Source organism: Sus scrofa, chromosome 1, assembly GCF_054392235.1.
Source record: "Sus scrofa isolate SSC_HxYL_T2T_F1_AM1 chromosome 1, Sscrofa_HxYL_maternal_Yorkshire_Landrace_v2.0, whole genome shotgun sequence".
NCBI classification, from domain to species: Eukaryota; Metazoa; Chordata; class Mammalia; order Artiodactyla; family Suidae; genus Sus; species Sus scrofa.
In genome coordinates this window covers 228,150,810-228,168,297 of record NC_139383.1, presented here as the reverse complement: position 1 = coordinate 228,168,297, position 17,488 = coordinate 228,150,810, and the positions used below count along the sequence as shown (strand labels likewise).

Sequence of the window (17,488 nt, the reverse complement as noted above, 5' to 3'; positions counted from 1 at the left end):
GGAGACTACAAAATACTCATTACCAAAAGATCATCTTGGATGTAACAGGATTAAGAATCACTGAGCTGGAGCTCCTGTTGTGGCTCAGCAGTTAATGAACCCGACTAGCATCCATGAGGACTTGGGTTCAATCCCTGGCCTCGCTCAGTGGGTTAAGGATCTGGCATTGACGTGAGCTGTGGAGTAGGTCGCAGATGCAGCTCGAATCCCGTGTTGCTGTGGCTGTGGTGTAGGCCAGCGGCTACAACTCCAATTGGATCCCTAGCCTGGGAACCTCCATATGCTGCGGGTATGGCCCTAAATAACAACAACCAAAAAAAAAGGAATCACTGAGCTGAAGGATGGAGAAGATGCCATCTCAGGCCTCCTTGCCGAAAAAGCAGATGCCACACAAATGGCACCATCAAAAAGGTAACTGTAGTCAGAGAGACATCTTTACTGGTTGGCGACTCCTATTTTATTTAAGAGAAAAAAATCTGATGAGGTATATTTTGGTGCATCAACTGTAGAAAATAATTGACCTTACATCAAATAATATGATGAACTAAATTCTTCCTACTTACTCCATTTAATACAAATGTGTGGGTTCTAATAGGGATCGAAGTGTAAAAAGAATGTATTCTGCATTTTTCATTATAATATTTCTTTCTACTCTTTCCTTCTCAGACATGCTCCAGACAGAGTGGGCTGGTGATGTGTTTTTCTTCCTCTGCTAGGTACCTCCTCAGTTTACACTACTTCTTACAAAACATCTTTTCTTCCTTCCCATCCTGTTAGGATCCTATTTACCTTTCAAGTTTCACTTTAAGTGTCTTATAGTATCTGCCACATATCAGGTCCAAAATAGAACTCTTGACTTTTTCCCCCCACAAATAAGCTCTCCCTTACCTTCCCATCAGAAGAACCAGTACTAGCTACTCAAGCCAAAAATCTAGGATTTATCCTTGATTCCACCCTTTCGCTCATTACATCAATCTATTAGCAGTCCTACTGATTATATCTCCAAAATAAATCTAACTTCTGTTTCCTTCTCTCTCTTATTAAAGCCACCACGGTGGTCCATGTCCCCACCTCCTCTCTTCTGGACTGCTATGACCTCCGAGCTGGTCTCCCTGCTTCTTTTCTTCCTGCACTCAAATCCATTCTCCACACACTCTGATGTTATAAATAGAACAGACTGTGGCTTTCGCCTGCTTAAAACTTTCCAGTAGGCTTGCCATCATATTAGAATAAAATCTGAGCATGTTATTCTAGCCTTAAAGACTCTCTATAATCAGGCCTCTAATCATTCCCCTACTTTATCACCACTTTCCTCCTTGATCACTCTATGCCATTCTTCTGCCCTTTCTGCTGTCCCTCAAACATACCAAGGTCACATCTACCTTAGAGATTTTCTTACTGTTCTCCCTGTGATGTCCCTTCCCTGGATCTTTGGTGGCTGGCTGTCTCCTACTGAATGACAGACTTTGGTTTAAATGTCCATCAGAAAGGTGGTGACTCAACCTAAAAGAGTGTGCCACTCCCTATCACATCACCCTATTTGACTTTCAACCCCAGAACTATCACTAACTGATATTTTTGTTCAGGTATTTATTTACAACCTGCTTCCATGAATGTTCCATGAAAGCAATGACTCTGTTCCATTCATTATTAAATTTCTGGGAGGGCTGTCCTTAAAAAGGAGTGAGCTCAGGGCAGTTATCAGTACCAGGGATGTTCCAGCAAGAGCCTAGGTTATAAATAATACATAAACATATCCAACATATCCACAGGCTGAGCAAGTCAACAGGTCCAATGAAATGGCTGAAAGACCTCAGTAATCTTAATAGCTAACGGCACAGAAAACGGCATCATCAGTGCCATCAGTGAAAAGCTTCTCCCCCCAAAAATGAAACAAATGAGATTTCAAGAGAAATAATAATTTGAATAACAACATTGGATCAAGAAATATCTAACATTTATAGAGCATATTAGGAACTGACAGCTTGTTTCTCAATATGGGGTCTCATTTGATTCCTTCTTTACAGTTAAGGAAACTGAGGCTCTGAGAGTTGAAGACACTTGTCATGATGCCACACAGCAAAGTAGAAATTCAAAACCAGACCATCTGAGGCAAGAGTCCTTTCCTTGATGATGCCTAGTAAACATCACTAGGAAGTATAAAAATCAAGCTCTGATTCAGGGAACAGGGGCCTAGTAAAAGAGCATTTTATAGCTGGACTGAATATACATGACTTACCTCAAATTGGAAGTTTTTATTTAAGAGGGCAGTAAAGGAAAGCACCAAGCTGACTGTCAAACAGGATTATGCTGCCCCCCTGTGTCTATTTGCTTTTTCCCTTCTTTGATTTTTTGTTTTTTTTTTTTTTTTAAGGGCCACACCTGTGGCATATGGAAGTCCCCAGGCTAGGGGTCAAATCAGATCTGCAGCTTTAAAACTACACCACAGCCACAACAACGCGGGATCCAAGCCACATCTGCAACCTACACCACAGCTCATGGCAACACCAGATCCTTAATCCACTGAGCACAGCCATTGATCGAACCCACATCCTCATGGAAACTAGTTGGGCTCGTTACCACTGAGCCATAATGAAAACTCCCCCTTCTTTGTAAACTGAAAACCCAGAGGAGTTTTTATTGCTTCTAAGCCAAATCACTGATCTCTTCATTCTCTAGCAGTAAAGCTGTGTGCAAATCTGAGGTACTTTATCACAAACTTAATGGTCATAATATGTCTTTTAACTATAATATATATTTTAAAAGCATCATGAAAATGTATCAAACCATAAATTAATAACTACAATAAAATGAAAAGATAACAGTTCAGCCAATGACAGCCTAAATGTGGCCCATGTGACTCCTCAGCACAGTTCACTTGAGACTTTAAGCAAATCACTTTTACCTACTATTGAGAATCAGCTGATCAAGAGGGCTCACTGTTCCCTCTCTGTGCCTGGTGCCATTGGCATAATGCCAGGAAGTGGCACAGTGTAGGGTATTTTCTAAGTGTACCTCCAAAAAACACATGTTAGGTCAATTAATGGATCAATCTGTAATGCATCTGAAGCTGAACGATATTAATTCTACTGAGCGATTCAACTGACACTAAAATCACAATCTGAAATTGAAGGACTGTAGACACACTCCAGCTGTGGCAATGCCGGATCCTTTAATCCACTGCACTAGGCAAGGTACTGAACCTGTGCCTCCTCTGCCTCCCAAGTAGCTACAGTTAGACTCTTAATCCACTGCACCAATCATAGTTTTTAACTATTCTTGCAACCTTCTCACAGATGGATTTCTGGTCAAATGAAAAAACCTATGGCAGTCTAAAATATATCAAAAGATGTTTAATTATAGGAAATATACATTCAATATATATATATACACACACACACTAAATATACATACACTAAATATTAGATATATTTAATATATATATAAACATATGTGAGTGTGTGTTTGTGTGTATATATCTACATATTTCAGGATTGGTTGAATATACTAAAATGCATTATATATATATTAGATGCATTACAAAAGACCTAAAAAACATACATAACAAATTGTTAACAGTAATTATTATTATTAGAAGTTGTTGATGAATGTGGCTTTTGACTTTTTATTTTATGTAATTTTGTTAGTTAAAATTTTTACAGAGAGAATATTTAGGCACTGGGTACTTTTTTAACTTATGAAAAAATAAATAAAAGCAAAATAATCCTGCGTCTACTTTATTAAGCACACTAAAATATAACTTGCAGTTAACAGTGATATATGTTTGAACATAAAATTGGGTCAAATTAAAAAAATAAAACAAAACAAAAAGCTTATGGAAAAAAACTCAATGCCCTAATTTTAGCCTGTCACTTTTAGACTAAAAAACATTCTGTGAGAACTTCCAAAAAGCAGGTAGGAGGCATCTCTGATATTCCCTCTGTTCTGCCTAAGAAAACACTGACACATACAATAGCCATCCCTAGATCTACCAAGAGTGAGGTTCTTGTCTGTTTTTATGAGCTGCTTCTTCCAGTGAACCAAGAGGCAGAAGAAAGAACTCCTGGGTCCACCCCACTACATTGGAGCCCTGTTCTTTGACCTGTTCCAGGAGCAGCCACAGTGGGCAGGGCCATGATCCTCATAAAAGCTTTCACAGCCACCTATGTTTGAGTTGAATCATCTGCCAGGCTCAGCTTCCTCCATGCTTTCTTGAGACAAAGAAAACTTCACAGAGCAAAACGGCAAAATAATGCAACAAAACAGGGGAAATACATATGAGTATTAAGCACAACTGATTTAAAACTTTAGTAAAAATTATATCAGGAATTTATACCAAAATTCGATGCCAACATTAAGACATTCATCCACAAATAACCAAAGGACACTGGCAGTCATGGTACACAGAAGAAAAGGAAAGAAAAACAACAAATTATATTATGGGAAAATGGAAATTTTTAGGAAGTAAATTTAAAATGTTAAGGTCGTCACAAGTCATAACTAAAATGAAGGGACCAGAAAATATGGTAGAATATATTTTAAAGAAATTATTACATGCTTTGTAAACACAAGAAATCCTAAGGGTAATAGCCAGCATTAGCTAGGATGCAAGGAACAGGTACACTACACAGTTTTTAATTCAGTAGAAATAATGGAAACTTGCTGGGAATCAGTTTACCACCAGCTTATAAGATATGGTTCAAGTTTGGAGATACCTTAGAAATCTATACATAGAACCTCCATATGACCCCACAATCCCACTCTTGGGCATCTATCCAGACAAAACTCTACTTAAAAGAGACACATGCACCCGCATGTTCATTGCAGCACTATTCACAATAGGCAGGACATGGAAACAACCCAAATGTCCATCGACAGATGACTGGATTAGGAAGATGTGGTGTATATACACAATGGAATACTACTCAGCCATAAAAAAGAATGACATAATGCCATTTGCAGCAACATGGTTGGAACTAGAGAATCTCATACTGAGTGAAATGAGCCAGAAAGACAAAGATGAATACCACATGATATCACTTATAACTGGAATCTAATATCCAGCACAAATGAACATCTCCTCAGAAAAGAAAATCATGGACTTGGAGAAGAGACTTGTGGCTGCCAGATGGGAGGGGGAGCGAGTGGGAGGGATCCGGAGCTTGGACTTATCAGACACAACTTAGAATAGATATACAAGGAGATCCTGCTGAATAGCATTGAGAACTATGTCTAGATACTCATGTTGCAACAGAACAAAGGGTGGGGGAAAAAAATGTAATTGTAATGTATACATGTAAGGATAACCTGATCCCCTTGCTGTACAGTGGGAAAATAAAAAAATTTAAATTAATTAATTAATTAATTTTAAAAAAAGATATGGTTCAGTTCAGAAATTCTATTCTTTACAAACACATTGAGAGAAAAAATAATTTTTATAAATGTCTGAAAGACAAAGAAATCCTAAACGCTCAACAACGTCAATTTAAAGATAGTAACACTATGGAAAAAATGCATATCTACTGAAAATGACAAGCAAGTAAACTACAGGTAACAATGTAGAGTGAAAAAGCAAAACCCAAAATATTATACTTACTTTTTATAGACCATAAACATGTAAGAAAATTCATAAAATTCTTCATGATATTAAAAAATGCTTTGAGGGAGTTCCCACTGTGGCTCAATGGGTTATGAACCCAACTAGTATCCATGAGGATGTGGGTTCAAGCCCTGCTTAGTGGGTTAAGGATCTGGCATTGCCATGAGCTGTGGTGCAGACTGCAGATCCTGTGTTGCTGTGGCTGCGGCATAGGCAGGCAGCTGCAGATCCAATTCAACCCTAACCTGGGAACTTCCATATGCCGTAAGTGTGGCCCTAAAAAGCAAATAAAAAAAAGTTTTGAGATTTAAAAATTACAATATAATCAGAGAATCTAGTAACAAAAGAAAATGTGACATTATTTATGTAAAAATTCCACATCCATGTGTTGTTCTAACCACAGAGAAATATCAAGAAACATGTTCACCAAAATATAAATAAAGTTTCCAAATAAAAACTGTGAAGCTGGGAGAAGAAAAGGTAAATTGTATGGTAGCAAAGATCAGAAGAGTATTAGAAATGTTTCCAAGTTTTACATATTCTCTCCCTCACTCTTTCTCACACACATACACAAATACACACAAAAACTCTAAAATCACCAGATAATCAACCACAGTGAGAGGCTCTGAGACTTGCTGTCGCCTGGTAACAATTCCTACTTTCTCTCATTAGCTCAGGTCTCTGGCCACTCAGGACACAACACAAGGTATCACAGAAGAGTTTTCTCCTAAAATCCCAAGCTTCTAACACTGAGGTCACAAGTTTTTTTCTGCAGAGTCAGAGGGTAAATACTCAACTCTCATTAGAATACCAAAGCATCCATAAACAATACTTCAGTTGATGAGTGTGGATAAAATATCACAGATGATGAAATTTGAATTTCATATAATTTTCATGTATCAGTAAATATTCTTTATAAAAATTTTTCCAACCATTTAAAAATGTAAAAAACAAGAGTTCCCTGGTGGTTCAGTGGGTTAGGGATCCAGCATTGTCACTACCGTGGCTCTGGTTACATCTGTGGCACAGGTTCAATCCTTGGCCCAGGAACATATATAGATATATAAACTGAAGACAGTTTGGCAGTTCCTTAAAAAGTTAAACACAGAGTTACCATGTGACCCAGCAATTACATGCCTAGGTATACACCTAGCTCTATATCAAGAAGACTAAAAACACATACTCACACATCTTATACATACATGTTCACAGAAGTGTTACTCATAATATCCAAAAAGTGAAAACAACTCTAATGCCCATCAACTGATGAATGGATGAATGAAATGTTGCATATTCATATAAAAGAACATTATTCATGTTCCAACCCAAGAGACTGGACATAGTTCCCTGTGCTGTACAGTTGGACCCCACTGCTTATCCATTCCAAATATAACAGTTAATTGAAGAAACATTGTAAATCAACTATAATTTTAAAAGAACATTATTCAGCCATAAAAAGGAATAAAGTACTGACATATGCTACAACAAGGGTAAACTTTGAAAACATTATGCAAAGTGAAAGAAACCAGACACAAAAGGCTACAAATTGTCTGATTCCATTTACATAAATGTCCAGAATGAGCAAATCTGAGACACAAAATAGATTAGCAGTGGCCAGGGATTGTGAGTGGGAGGGAAAGGGGAGTGACTGCTAATGAGTACAGCGTTTCTTTTAGGGATAATAAAAATTCTTAAGTTAGATATTGGTGATGGTTGCACAATCTTGTGAGCATACTAAGAGCAAGTGAATTGTACACTTAAAAATGGTAAATTTTAGGGAGTTCCTGTTGTGACTCACTGGTAACAAACATGACTAGTATCCATGAGGATTCAGGTTTGATCCCTGGCCATGCTCGATAGGTTAAGAATCTGATGTTGCTATGAGCTGTGGCGTAGGTCACAAAATGGCTCAGATCTGGCATTGTTGCTGTGGCTGTGGCATAGGCTGGCAGCTGCAGCTCCAATTTGAACCCTAGCCTGGGAACTTCCATATGCCACAGGTACGGCCCTAAAGAAAAAAAGAAGAAAGAAAGAAAGAAAATGGTAAATTTTATAGTATATTAATTGAATCTCAATTTTGTAATAGGTAGAAACCATGCTTAGCTCATGGACCATACAAAAATAGACTGCAGGCTGGATTTGGCATGGTATTTTGCCAACCCTGCTCTAGCATCTAACAGAGAAGATAGCTTTGGGTTTTACCGCCCGCCCCCCCCCCAAAAAAAAACACACACACACACTCATACACTCCACAAATTACAACATAGCCAAAAGCAAACATTTGAAAGAAACTAAGCTAGGACTAAAAAAATTATTTAATGATTATTAAAGTTATTGAAACAATAAAAAAGGCAAAGAACATGTTTAAGTTATGCTCACTCATTTTCCAAACCCATAAAGTTACTCTTCTGAAAGTGGACAAAATTCAAGAGACTAGTGGTAAGGAGGCAGCACATGTTATATAAAGCACAGCTTTTAAATACCAGTCCTGAGACAGGATTAAGATAGCAGAGTAGAAGTACTGGAGCTCACCTTTTCTCATGAAAACAACAAAATTACAACCAACTGCTAAACAACCTTCAACAAATAAACTAGAAACTATCAAAAAAGATATCATACTCTAAAAGATAAAGAGAAGGCCACATCAAGATGGTAGGAGGGGCAATTACATGATATAAGTAGCCCCACACTTGTGGGAAGCCCACAGACTGAAAAATAACTATATCAAAGAGACTCACCCACAGGAGTGAGAGTTCCAAGCCCCACATTAGGTTCCCATGCCTGGGGATCTGGCATTGGGAAGAGGATCCCCGAGACCATTTGGCATTGTGGACCAGCACGGCTTGTGTGCAGGAGCTCCATGGAACTGGGGTAAATGGAGACCCCACTCTTGAAAGGTGCACACAGGCTTTTGTGTACACTGGGTCTCAGGGAAAAGCAGAGACTCCATAGGAATCTGGGTCAGAGCTGCATGTGATTCTTGGAGAAAATGGGGGGGGGGGGGGCTCGAGCTTGTTGTGGAGAAAGGACACTGGAGGCAAAGGTCTTAGGAATAATCATCAGTGTGAACCCCTCTAGACGTGGCCATTTTGGAAAAATCTGACCCCACCCATCAAAGCTAAGAAGCCCCAGGCCAAACAAAAAACCAGCAGCACCCAGCAGCAAACAGGCTGCCTAAAGACCCCCCCAGGCACACAGTTGCCCCTAACAATAATCAGAGACAAAGCCCCACCCACCAGAGAGATAAGAGTCAGCTCTACCTACCAGGGGGCAGGCACTAGTCCCTCCCATCAGGAAACCTGCAACAAGCCCCACTACCAACTTTAGCCACAAGGGGGCAGACATCAGAAGCAAGAGAGGCTTCAACCCTATTGTCTGCAAAAAGGAGACCACACTAAAAATCTATACAAAATGAAAAGGCAGAGAATTATGACTCAGAAAAAGGAACAAGAAAAAAACAAACAAACAGAAAAGTGATCTGGAGTTTACCAACCTCCATGAAAAAAACTTTAAACTAATAATAGTAAAGATGATTCAAGATCTTGGAAATAAGCTGGAGGCAAAGATTGATAAGAAAAAATGAACAAAGAAATAGAGAATTTAAAGAGTAAAAGAGCTGAGATGCAAAATACAATAACAAATAAAAAATTCACTAAAAGGAAACAGCAGCAGAACACAGGAGGCAGAAGCATGAATAAGCCAGATGGAAGACAGACTAGTGAAAATCACTGATGCAGAACAGAAAAGAGAAAAAAGATTGAAAAGAAATGAAGACAACCTCAGAGAACTCTGGGACAATGTTAAATGCACCAACATCCATATTATAGAGGTGCCACAAGGCAACGAGAGAGAGAAAGGCCAGAGAAAATATTTGAAGAGATAATAGCTGAAAAAATTCCCTAACATGGGGAAGGAATCACTCACTCAAATCCAGGAAGCACAATGAGTACCATATAAAATAAACCCAAGGAGAGAGAGATGGGATTAAGATGGCGGAATAGAAGGACTAGAGCTCAACTTCTCTCCTAAAAACAACAAAATTCACAACCAAATGCTCAACAATCTTCAACCAAATGGACTGGAAACTTTCAAAAAGATACCCTACTCCAGAAGACAAAGAGGAGGCCACATCAAGAGGTAGGAGGGGCTATTATACAATATAAGCAACCCCATACCTCCCGGGTGGGAAGCCCCACAGACTGGAAGTAACTGTTTCACAGAGACTCAACCTACAGGAGTGAGAGTCCTGAGACCCACATCAAACCCCGATGCGTGGGGATCTGGCACTGGGAGAAAGAGCCTCCAGAGCATCTGGCACTGAAGGCCAGTGGGGCTTATGTGCAAGAGCTCCACGGGACTGGGGTAAATGGAGATGCCATTCTAAAAGGCACGCACAGACTTTCACATGCACTGAGTCCCAGGGCAAAGCAAAGTCTCCATAGGAATCTGGGTCAAACCTGACTACAGTTCTTGGAGGACCTCCTGGAAAACAGGGGTGACTGTGCCTTGTTGTAGGGGAAAGGACATTGGAAGCAAAGCTCTTGGGAATATTCATCAGCATGCCTTTCTCTGAAGGAGGCCATTTTGGGAAAATCTGACACCACCCATCAGCACTGAGAAGCCCTAGGCCAAACAACAATCCAGGTGGGATCACAGCCCTGCCTAACAGGCTGCCTAAAGAGGCCTCAGGCACATAGCCACCTCTAATCTCACCCAGAGACAAAGCCCCACCCAACAGAGGGATAGGAATCAGCTCCACCTACCAGTGGGCAGGCATCAGTCCCTCCCATCAGGAAGCCTACAGCAAGCCCCCATACCAACTTCAGCCACAAGGGGGTAGACGCCAGAAGTAAGAGAGGCTACAACTCTATTATCTATCAAAAGGTCACCAGACCAAAAACCTATAAAAATGAAAAGACAGAGAACTATAACTTAGATAAGGGAGAAAGGAAAAACCCCAGAAAATCAGCTAAGTGATCAAGAGATTCTGAGACTACAGGAAAAAGACGTTATAGACTCTTGATGCTGAAGATGATGCAAGACATTGGAAATAAACCGGAGGCAAAGATGGATAATTTACTGGAAACACTGAGCAAAGAGATACAAGATATAAAACTTAAACAAGAAGAGATACAAAATACAATAACAAATAAAAAATTCACTAGAAGCAGTTAACAGCAGAATACAGGATGCAGAAGAACGAATAAGTGAGGTGGAGAACAGATTAGTAGAAATCATGGATGTGGAACAGAAAAGAGAAAAAAGATTGAAAACAAATGAAGAGAGTCTCAGAGAACTCTGGGACAATGTTAAATGCACCAACATCCGTATTACAGGGGTGCCAGAAGGAGAAAAGAGAGAGAAAGGGACAGAAAAATATTTGAAGAGATAACAGCTGAAAACTTCCCTAACAGGGGAAAGGAACCACTCACTCAAATCGAGGGAGTGCAATGAGTACCATATAAATTAAACCCAAGGAGGAATACCCTGAGACACATATTAATCAAACTGACCAAAATTAAAGACAAAGAGAAAATAGTGAAAGCAGCTAGGGAAAAGAAACAAATAACATACAAGGGAACCCCAATAAGATTATTGGCAGATTTTTCAGCGGAAACTCTGTAGGCCAGAAGGAAGTGGCATGATATACTTAAAGTGATGAAAGAGAAAAACCACCAACCAAGATTACTCTACCCATCAAGGCTCTCATTCAGATTTGAAGGCAAAATCAAAACCTTTACAGACAAGAAAAAGCTAAGAGAATTCAGCACACTAAACCAGCTTTACAACAAATACCGTAGGAACTTCTCTAGATAAAAAAGAAAAGGCAACAACTAGAAACAAAAAATATTACAAATGACAAGGCTCACTCATAAAGGCATACCTATAGTAAAGATAGGAAATCATCTACACACAAATATGCTACCAAAATCAGAAACTGTGAGAAGAGGAGGGTACAAATGCAGGATACTCGAGATGCATTTACAATTAAGAGACCAATAACTAAAAACAATTTTGTACATATATTGACTTCTATAACAAAGCTTCATGTAACTGCAAGACAAAAATCTACAATAGATAAATATAAAAATAAGAAAAAAATTCTTGCATCCTTGGGATACATCCCACTACGATCCTTTTAATGTATTGTTGGATTCAGTTTACTAGATTTTGTTGAGGATTTTTGCATCTATTTCATCAGTGATACTTGCCTATAATTTTCTTTTTTCATGGTATCTTTGTCTGATTTTAGTATCAGGGTGATAGTGGCCTCATAGAATGAGTTTGGGAGTGTTCCTTCCTCTGCGATTTTTTTTTTGGAATAGTTGAGGTGTTAACTATTATCTAAATTTTTGATAGAATTTACCCATGAAGCCATCTGATCCTGGACTTTTGTTTGTTGGAAGTTTTTAAATCACACTTTCAATCTCAGTACTTGTGATTGGTCCATTCATCTTTTATATTTCATCTTGGTTTAGTCTTGGAACATGATCAAGTGGGATGTATCCCAAGGATGCAAGAATTTTTCAATATCTGCAAATCAATCAGTGTGATACACCACATTAACAACCTGAAGAATAAAAACCTTATGATCCTCTCAATAGACACATGAAAAGCTTTTAATAAAATCCAACACTCATTTCTGATTTAAAAAAAAAAAAAACCTTCAGAAAGTAGGCATAGAGGGAACCAACATCAACATAAAAAAGGCTGTATATGAGAAACCCACAGCTAACATCATTCTCAATGGTAAAAACCCTAAAGAATTCCCACTAAGATCAGGAACAAGACAAAGATGCCCACTCTCACCACTACTGTGCAACATAGTTTTGGAATTCCTAGCCATGGCAATCAGAGAAGAAAAAGAAATAAAAGGAATCCAAATTGGAAAGGAATAAGTAAAACTGTTTGCAGATGACATGATACTATACCTAGAAAATCCTAAAGACGCTACCAGAAAACTGTTAGAGCTCATCAATGAATTTGGTAATGTTGCAGGATACAAAATTAATACACAGAAATCGACTGCATTTCTACATACTAACAATGAATAATCAGAAAGAGAAATTAGGGGAACAACCCCATTTACCATTGCATCAAAAAGAATAAAATACCTAGGAATAAACCTACCTAAGGAGACAAAAGACCTATACCCTGAAAACTACAAGGCTCTGATGAAAGAAATCAAAGATGACAGAAACAGATGCAAAGATACACCATGTTCTTGGATGGGAAGAATCAATATTGTCAAAATGACTATACTGCCCAAGGCAATCTACAGATTCAATGCAATCCCTATCAAATTACCAAGGACATTTTTTCACAGAACTAGAACAAACTATTTTAAAGTTTATTTGGAAGCACAAAAGATCCAGGATAGCCAAAGCCATCCTGAGAAAGATAAATGGAGCTGGAGGAATCAGGCTCCCTGGCCTCAGACTATACTACGAAGCTAAAATCAACAAAACAGTGTGGGACTGGAACAAAAACAGAAATAGAAATCAGTGGAACAGGATAGAAAGCCCAGAATTAAACCCATGCACCTACAGTCAACTAATCTACAACAAAGGAGACAAGAACATACAATGGAGAAAAGACAGCCCCTTCAATAAATGGTGCTGGGAAAACTGGACAGCTACATGTAAAAGAATGAAATTAGAACACTCCCTAACACCACATACAAAAATAAACTCAAAATGAATTAAAGACCTAAAATAAAAGACTGGATACTATAAAAATCTTAGAGGAAAACATAGGCAAAACACTCTCCAACATAAACCACAGCAATATCTTCTCAGATACACCTCCTAGAGTAATGACAGTAAAAATAAAAATAAACAAATGGCACCTAATTAAGCTTAAAAGTTTTTACATAGCAAATGAAACCCTAAACAAACAAACAAAAAAAGACAACCCAAAGAATAGGAGAAAATGTTTGCAAATGAAGTGACTAACAAGGGCTTAATCTCCAAAATTTATAAACACCTCCTACTGCTCAATACCAAAAAAACCACACAACCCCATCAAAAAATGGGCAGAAGATCTAAGCAGACAATTCTCCAAAGAAGACAAACAGATGGCCAAAAAAAACAAATGAAAAGATGTTCAGTATCACTAATTATTAGAGAAATGCAAATCAAAACTACTATGAGGTACCACTTTACACCGGCCAGAATAACCATCATCAAAAAGTCTACAAACAACAAATGCTAGAGAAGGTGTGGACAAAAGGGAAACCTCTTACACTGTTGGTGGGAATGTAAATTGGTGCAACCACTATGGAAAGCAGTATGGAGAGTCCTCAAAAACTAAAAATAGAATTAACATTTGATCCAGCAATCCCACTCCTGGGCATCTATCCAGGGAAAACCATGACTCTAAAAGATACATGTACCCCATTGTTCATTTCAGCAGTACATACAGTAGCCAAGACATGGAAGCAACCTAATTGTCCATTGACAGAGGAGCAGATAAAGATGTGGTACATATACACAATGGGATATTACTCAGCCATAAAAGGCAATGAAATAATGGCATTTGCAGCAACAGGGATGGACCTAGAAATTATGATGCTAAGTGCAGTTAAGTCAGACAATGGAAGACAAACATCGTATGCTATCATTTATATCTGGAATCTAAAATAAGGATACAATGAACTTCTTTGCAGAACAGAAACTGACTCACAGACTCTGAAAAACTTATGGTTACTCAAGGAGACAGGTTGCGGGGGCAATGAAGTGGACTGCAGGTCTGGGATGGAAATGTTCTAAAATTGGGTTGTGATGATGGTTGTACAATTATAAATATAATAAAATTCACTGAATTTTTTAAAATAAAAATAAATACCAGTCCCCATTTCGTCATGCTGAAATCCTTTTAAAATTAAGTTAAACTAATTTAGAAATCCATTTACTGGCACATTACCTGGAGGCACTAGCTGTATTAACTCAAACCTGGTTAGAAAGCCTAAAAAGGAAAAATAAGATTTTAATACTTTAGAACATTGCCAGTTTTTCATTAATTACTAAGTTTAAAACTGCCATAACACCCCATTTACATTACTACTAATAATAATTAAGTGCCATACCACTAACAACTCAGATATTTTTAGACTCAACAAATTGAGGCCTGGGGTAAGAGAAATTTAGATATAAAAATAGCATTCCATTCTCTGAAAAGTATTGCCAAATTGTGAAATTTTCTCTCTTAAAGATATATTCATAAATTACTGAAATAATGTATTTTTAATTTTAAAATTTCAAAATGTAATATTATCCATTGACCCATAAAAATTTATCTTGCTTAAAATAGTATGCTATATGCACACTGAGGTATATGGAATAACTGGCCAATGGGGACCTGCTGCATAGCACAGAGAATTCCACCCAGTCATCTGTGACAATCTACGTGAGAAAAGAATCTGAAAGAGAATGGATATGCATATATGTATGACTGAGTCCTTTGTTGGACAGCAGAAATTAGCACAATCTTGTAAATAAACTATACTTCGGTGAGACTTTAAAAAATAGTATGCTGTATTACTATACAAATTAGACATAAATATAATATTTTTTATATTTTCCTATTTCAAAATATTTAGAAATAGCCCATGTTCAATGTCTATAAGGGCAAAAGTAAATTCAAATCTTAAAAGCAATTTAGAACATAAATGGTATAATTAAAAGATCAGTAAATTCCCACAAAATATTAAAAGTGAAAACATTTTAATATGGACAATAATGGTCATTATAGTTAATAACACTATATTATACACCTGAGAGTTACTAAGAGAGTAGATCTTAAATGTTTTCACCACAAAACAGAAAAGGTAATGGGTGATGTGATAGAGGTGTCAGCTAACACTACTCTAGAAACCATTTTTCAAAATATCAGTGTATCAAATCAACATGTTTTACACCTTAAATTGCACAAAGTTGTATGTCAATTTTATCTCAAAAAAAAAGTTGGAAAATATATGAAATAAAAGTAAAACTCTCTCTTTTAGATTTATGAAAAACACGAATGAATGAGGACAGAATTTTTGATGCCAAAAGACTTAAAAACCAAAACATTCTGTGATTTTAGTTTTTTCAAGCTAGATAAAGAACTATATCCTTGCCAACCATCACCCCAGTGGTAATGGTAAGCACTTAATCTATCTCAGTCTCTAAATTCCATACACTCAGTTAATTCTCACCACATGTATTCGTGAATTGGAAGACTTACGATTGTTAAGATGGCAACATTCTCCAAACTGATCTACAGGTTCAACGCAATGCCCATCAACGTCCTGGCTGGCTTCTTTGTAGAAACTGAAAAGCTAACTCTAAAGTTCATATGGCAAACTAATGGAGCCCAAATAGCAAAGACAGTCTTGAAAAAGGAAACTAAGTTAAAGGACTCACATTCCTGATTTTAAAAGTAACTCTAAGGCTACAATAATAAAAATTGTGTGGCAATGGCATAATGATAGATACATGGATCAAAACAGAATCAAGACCCAAAAAACAACCCCTTACATTTACAGTCAATTGATTTCCAACAAAAATTGCAAGACTACTCAATGGGAGAAAACTACTCTTAGTAACAATGGTCCTGGGACAACTGGATATCCAGATGTGAAAGGACAAAATCAGACCTTTGCCTCATGCCATTTACAAAAATCAACTCAATGTGTATGATATACCTAAATGTAAGAGCTAAAATCATAAAACTCATAGAAGTAAATCTTTGACTTGAATTAGGTAACAGTTTCTTAGTTATGACATCAAAGGTACAAATAACAAAAGGAAAATAGAAAATATGCAACTCATAAAAATTAAAAACTTTTGTGTTTCAGAGAACATCATAAAGAAAGTGAAAAGATAATCCAAAGAATGGGAGAAAATATCTGCCATCATACATCTGATATGGAACTTACACCTACAATACATAAGGAACTTACAATTTAATAAAAACCCAATTAAAATATAGGCAAAGGATTTGAACAGATATTTCTCCAAATAAAATAAACAAATGGCCAATAAGCATGTGAAAAAGTACTTAATATTATTAGCTATCAGGGAAATTCAAACCAAAACCAGGAGATACCACTTCATTACTACAAGGTTGGCTACCAATCAAAAGGATAATCACAAGTGTTGGTCAAGATATGGAGAAACTGAATCTCATACATTGCTGATGAAATGTAAAATGATATAATTCCTTTGGTATTGTCTGGAAGTTCCTCAAAAAAAAAAAAAAAAAGTTTGCCCATGTTACCCAGCAATACCACTCCTAGGTATATAGCCAAGAGAAATGAAAACACATTTTCAAAAAAATTATACACAAATATTTAAAGCAGCATTATTCATCATAGCCCCAAAGTGAAAACAATCCAAATAACCATCAAGTGATGAAATGGCAAACAAAACCTGGTATATCCATACAGTGGAACATTATTTGGACATAAAAAGAAATCTAAAATATAGCAAGGAATAACCTCGAAAATGTTCAGTAAAAGATGCCAGTCACAAAGGACCACATATTGTATAATTTCATTTATATGAAATATCCAGAATAAGCAAATTTATAGAGGCAGAAAGATTAGTTAGGAGTTGCCTAGGCTGGAAGGGATGAGGAAGAATGGGTATAGAGTTTCTTTTTGTAGTGATGATAATGTTCCAAAATTGATTATGGTGATGGCACAACTCTGTCAAGATACAAAAACCATTTAACTATAATAAACAGAATCATACCACCCAATATATCCCATCTATATCTTAAAAAGGGTTTGTAATTGAATCAACAAGCTTCAAATTTTACATAGATACTTAAAAGTAAATACAGGTTAAATACGGAAGTATCACAACTTAGAAAATAGTAGAATTTGAGATCCCATCTTGGTTC

The 17,488-nt window shown here is 37.2% G+C and overlaps 1 protein-coding gene across 48 annotated transcripts in view; it reads right to left on the bottom strand.

Moving 5' to 3' along the window:
* Positions 1 to 17,488, bottom strand: part of SPATA6L (spermatogenesis associated 6 like) — a 96,777-nt gene that overhangs the window by 57,796 nt on the left and 21,493 nt on the right. For 35 of the 48 annotated variants that reach the window (XR_014822151.1, XR_014822225.1, XR_014822185.1 and 32 more), the window contains one exon: positions 14,525 to 14,566. The exons of the other annotated variants lie outside the window; for them this stretch is intronic. Coding sequence is in view for 17 of the 35 variants with exons in the window: in XM_084986481.1 (XP_084842607.1) it covers positions 14,525 to 14,566 (42 nt within the window). In the remaining 18 variants the exon portion in view is untranslated. The remainder of the gene's footprint in view (positions 1 to 14,524; positions 14,567 to 17,488) is intronic. 48 annotated transcript variants of the gene reach the window in all.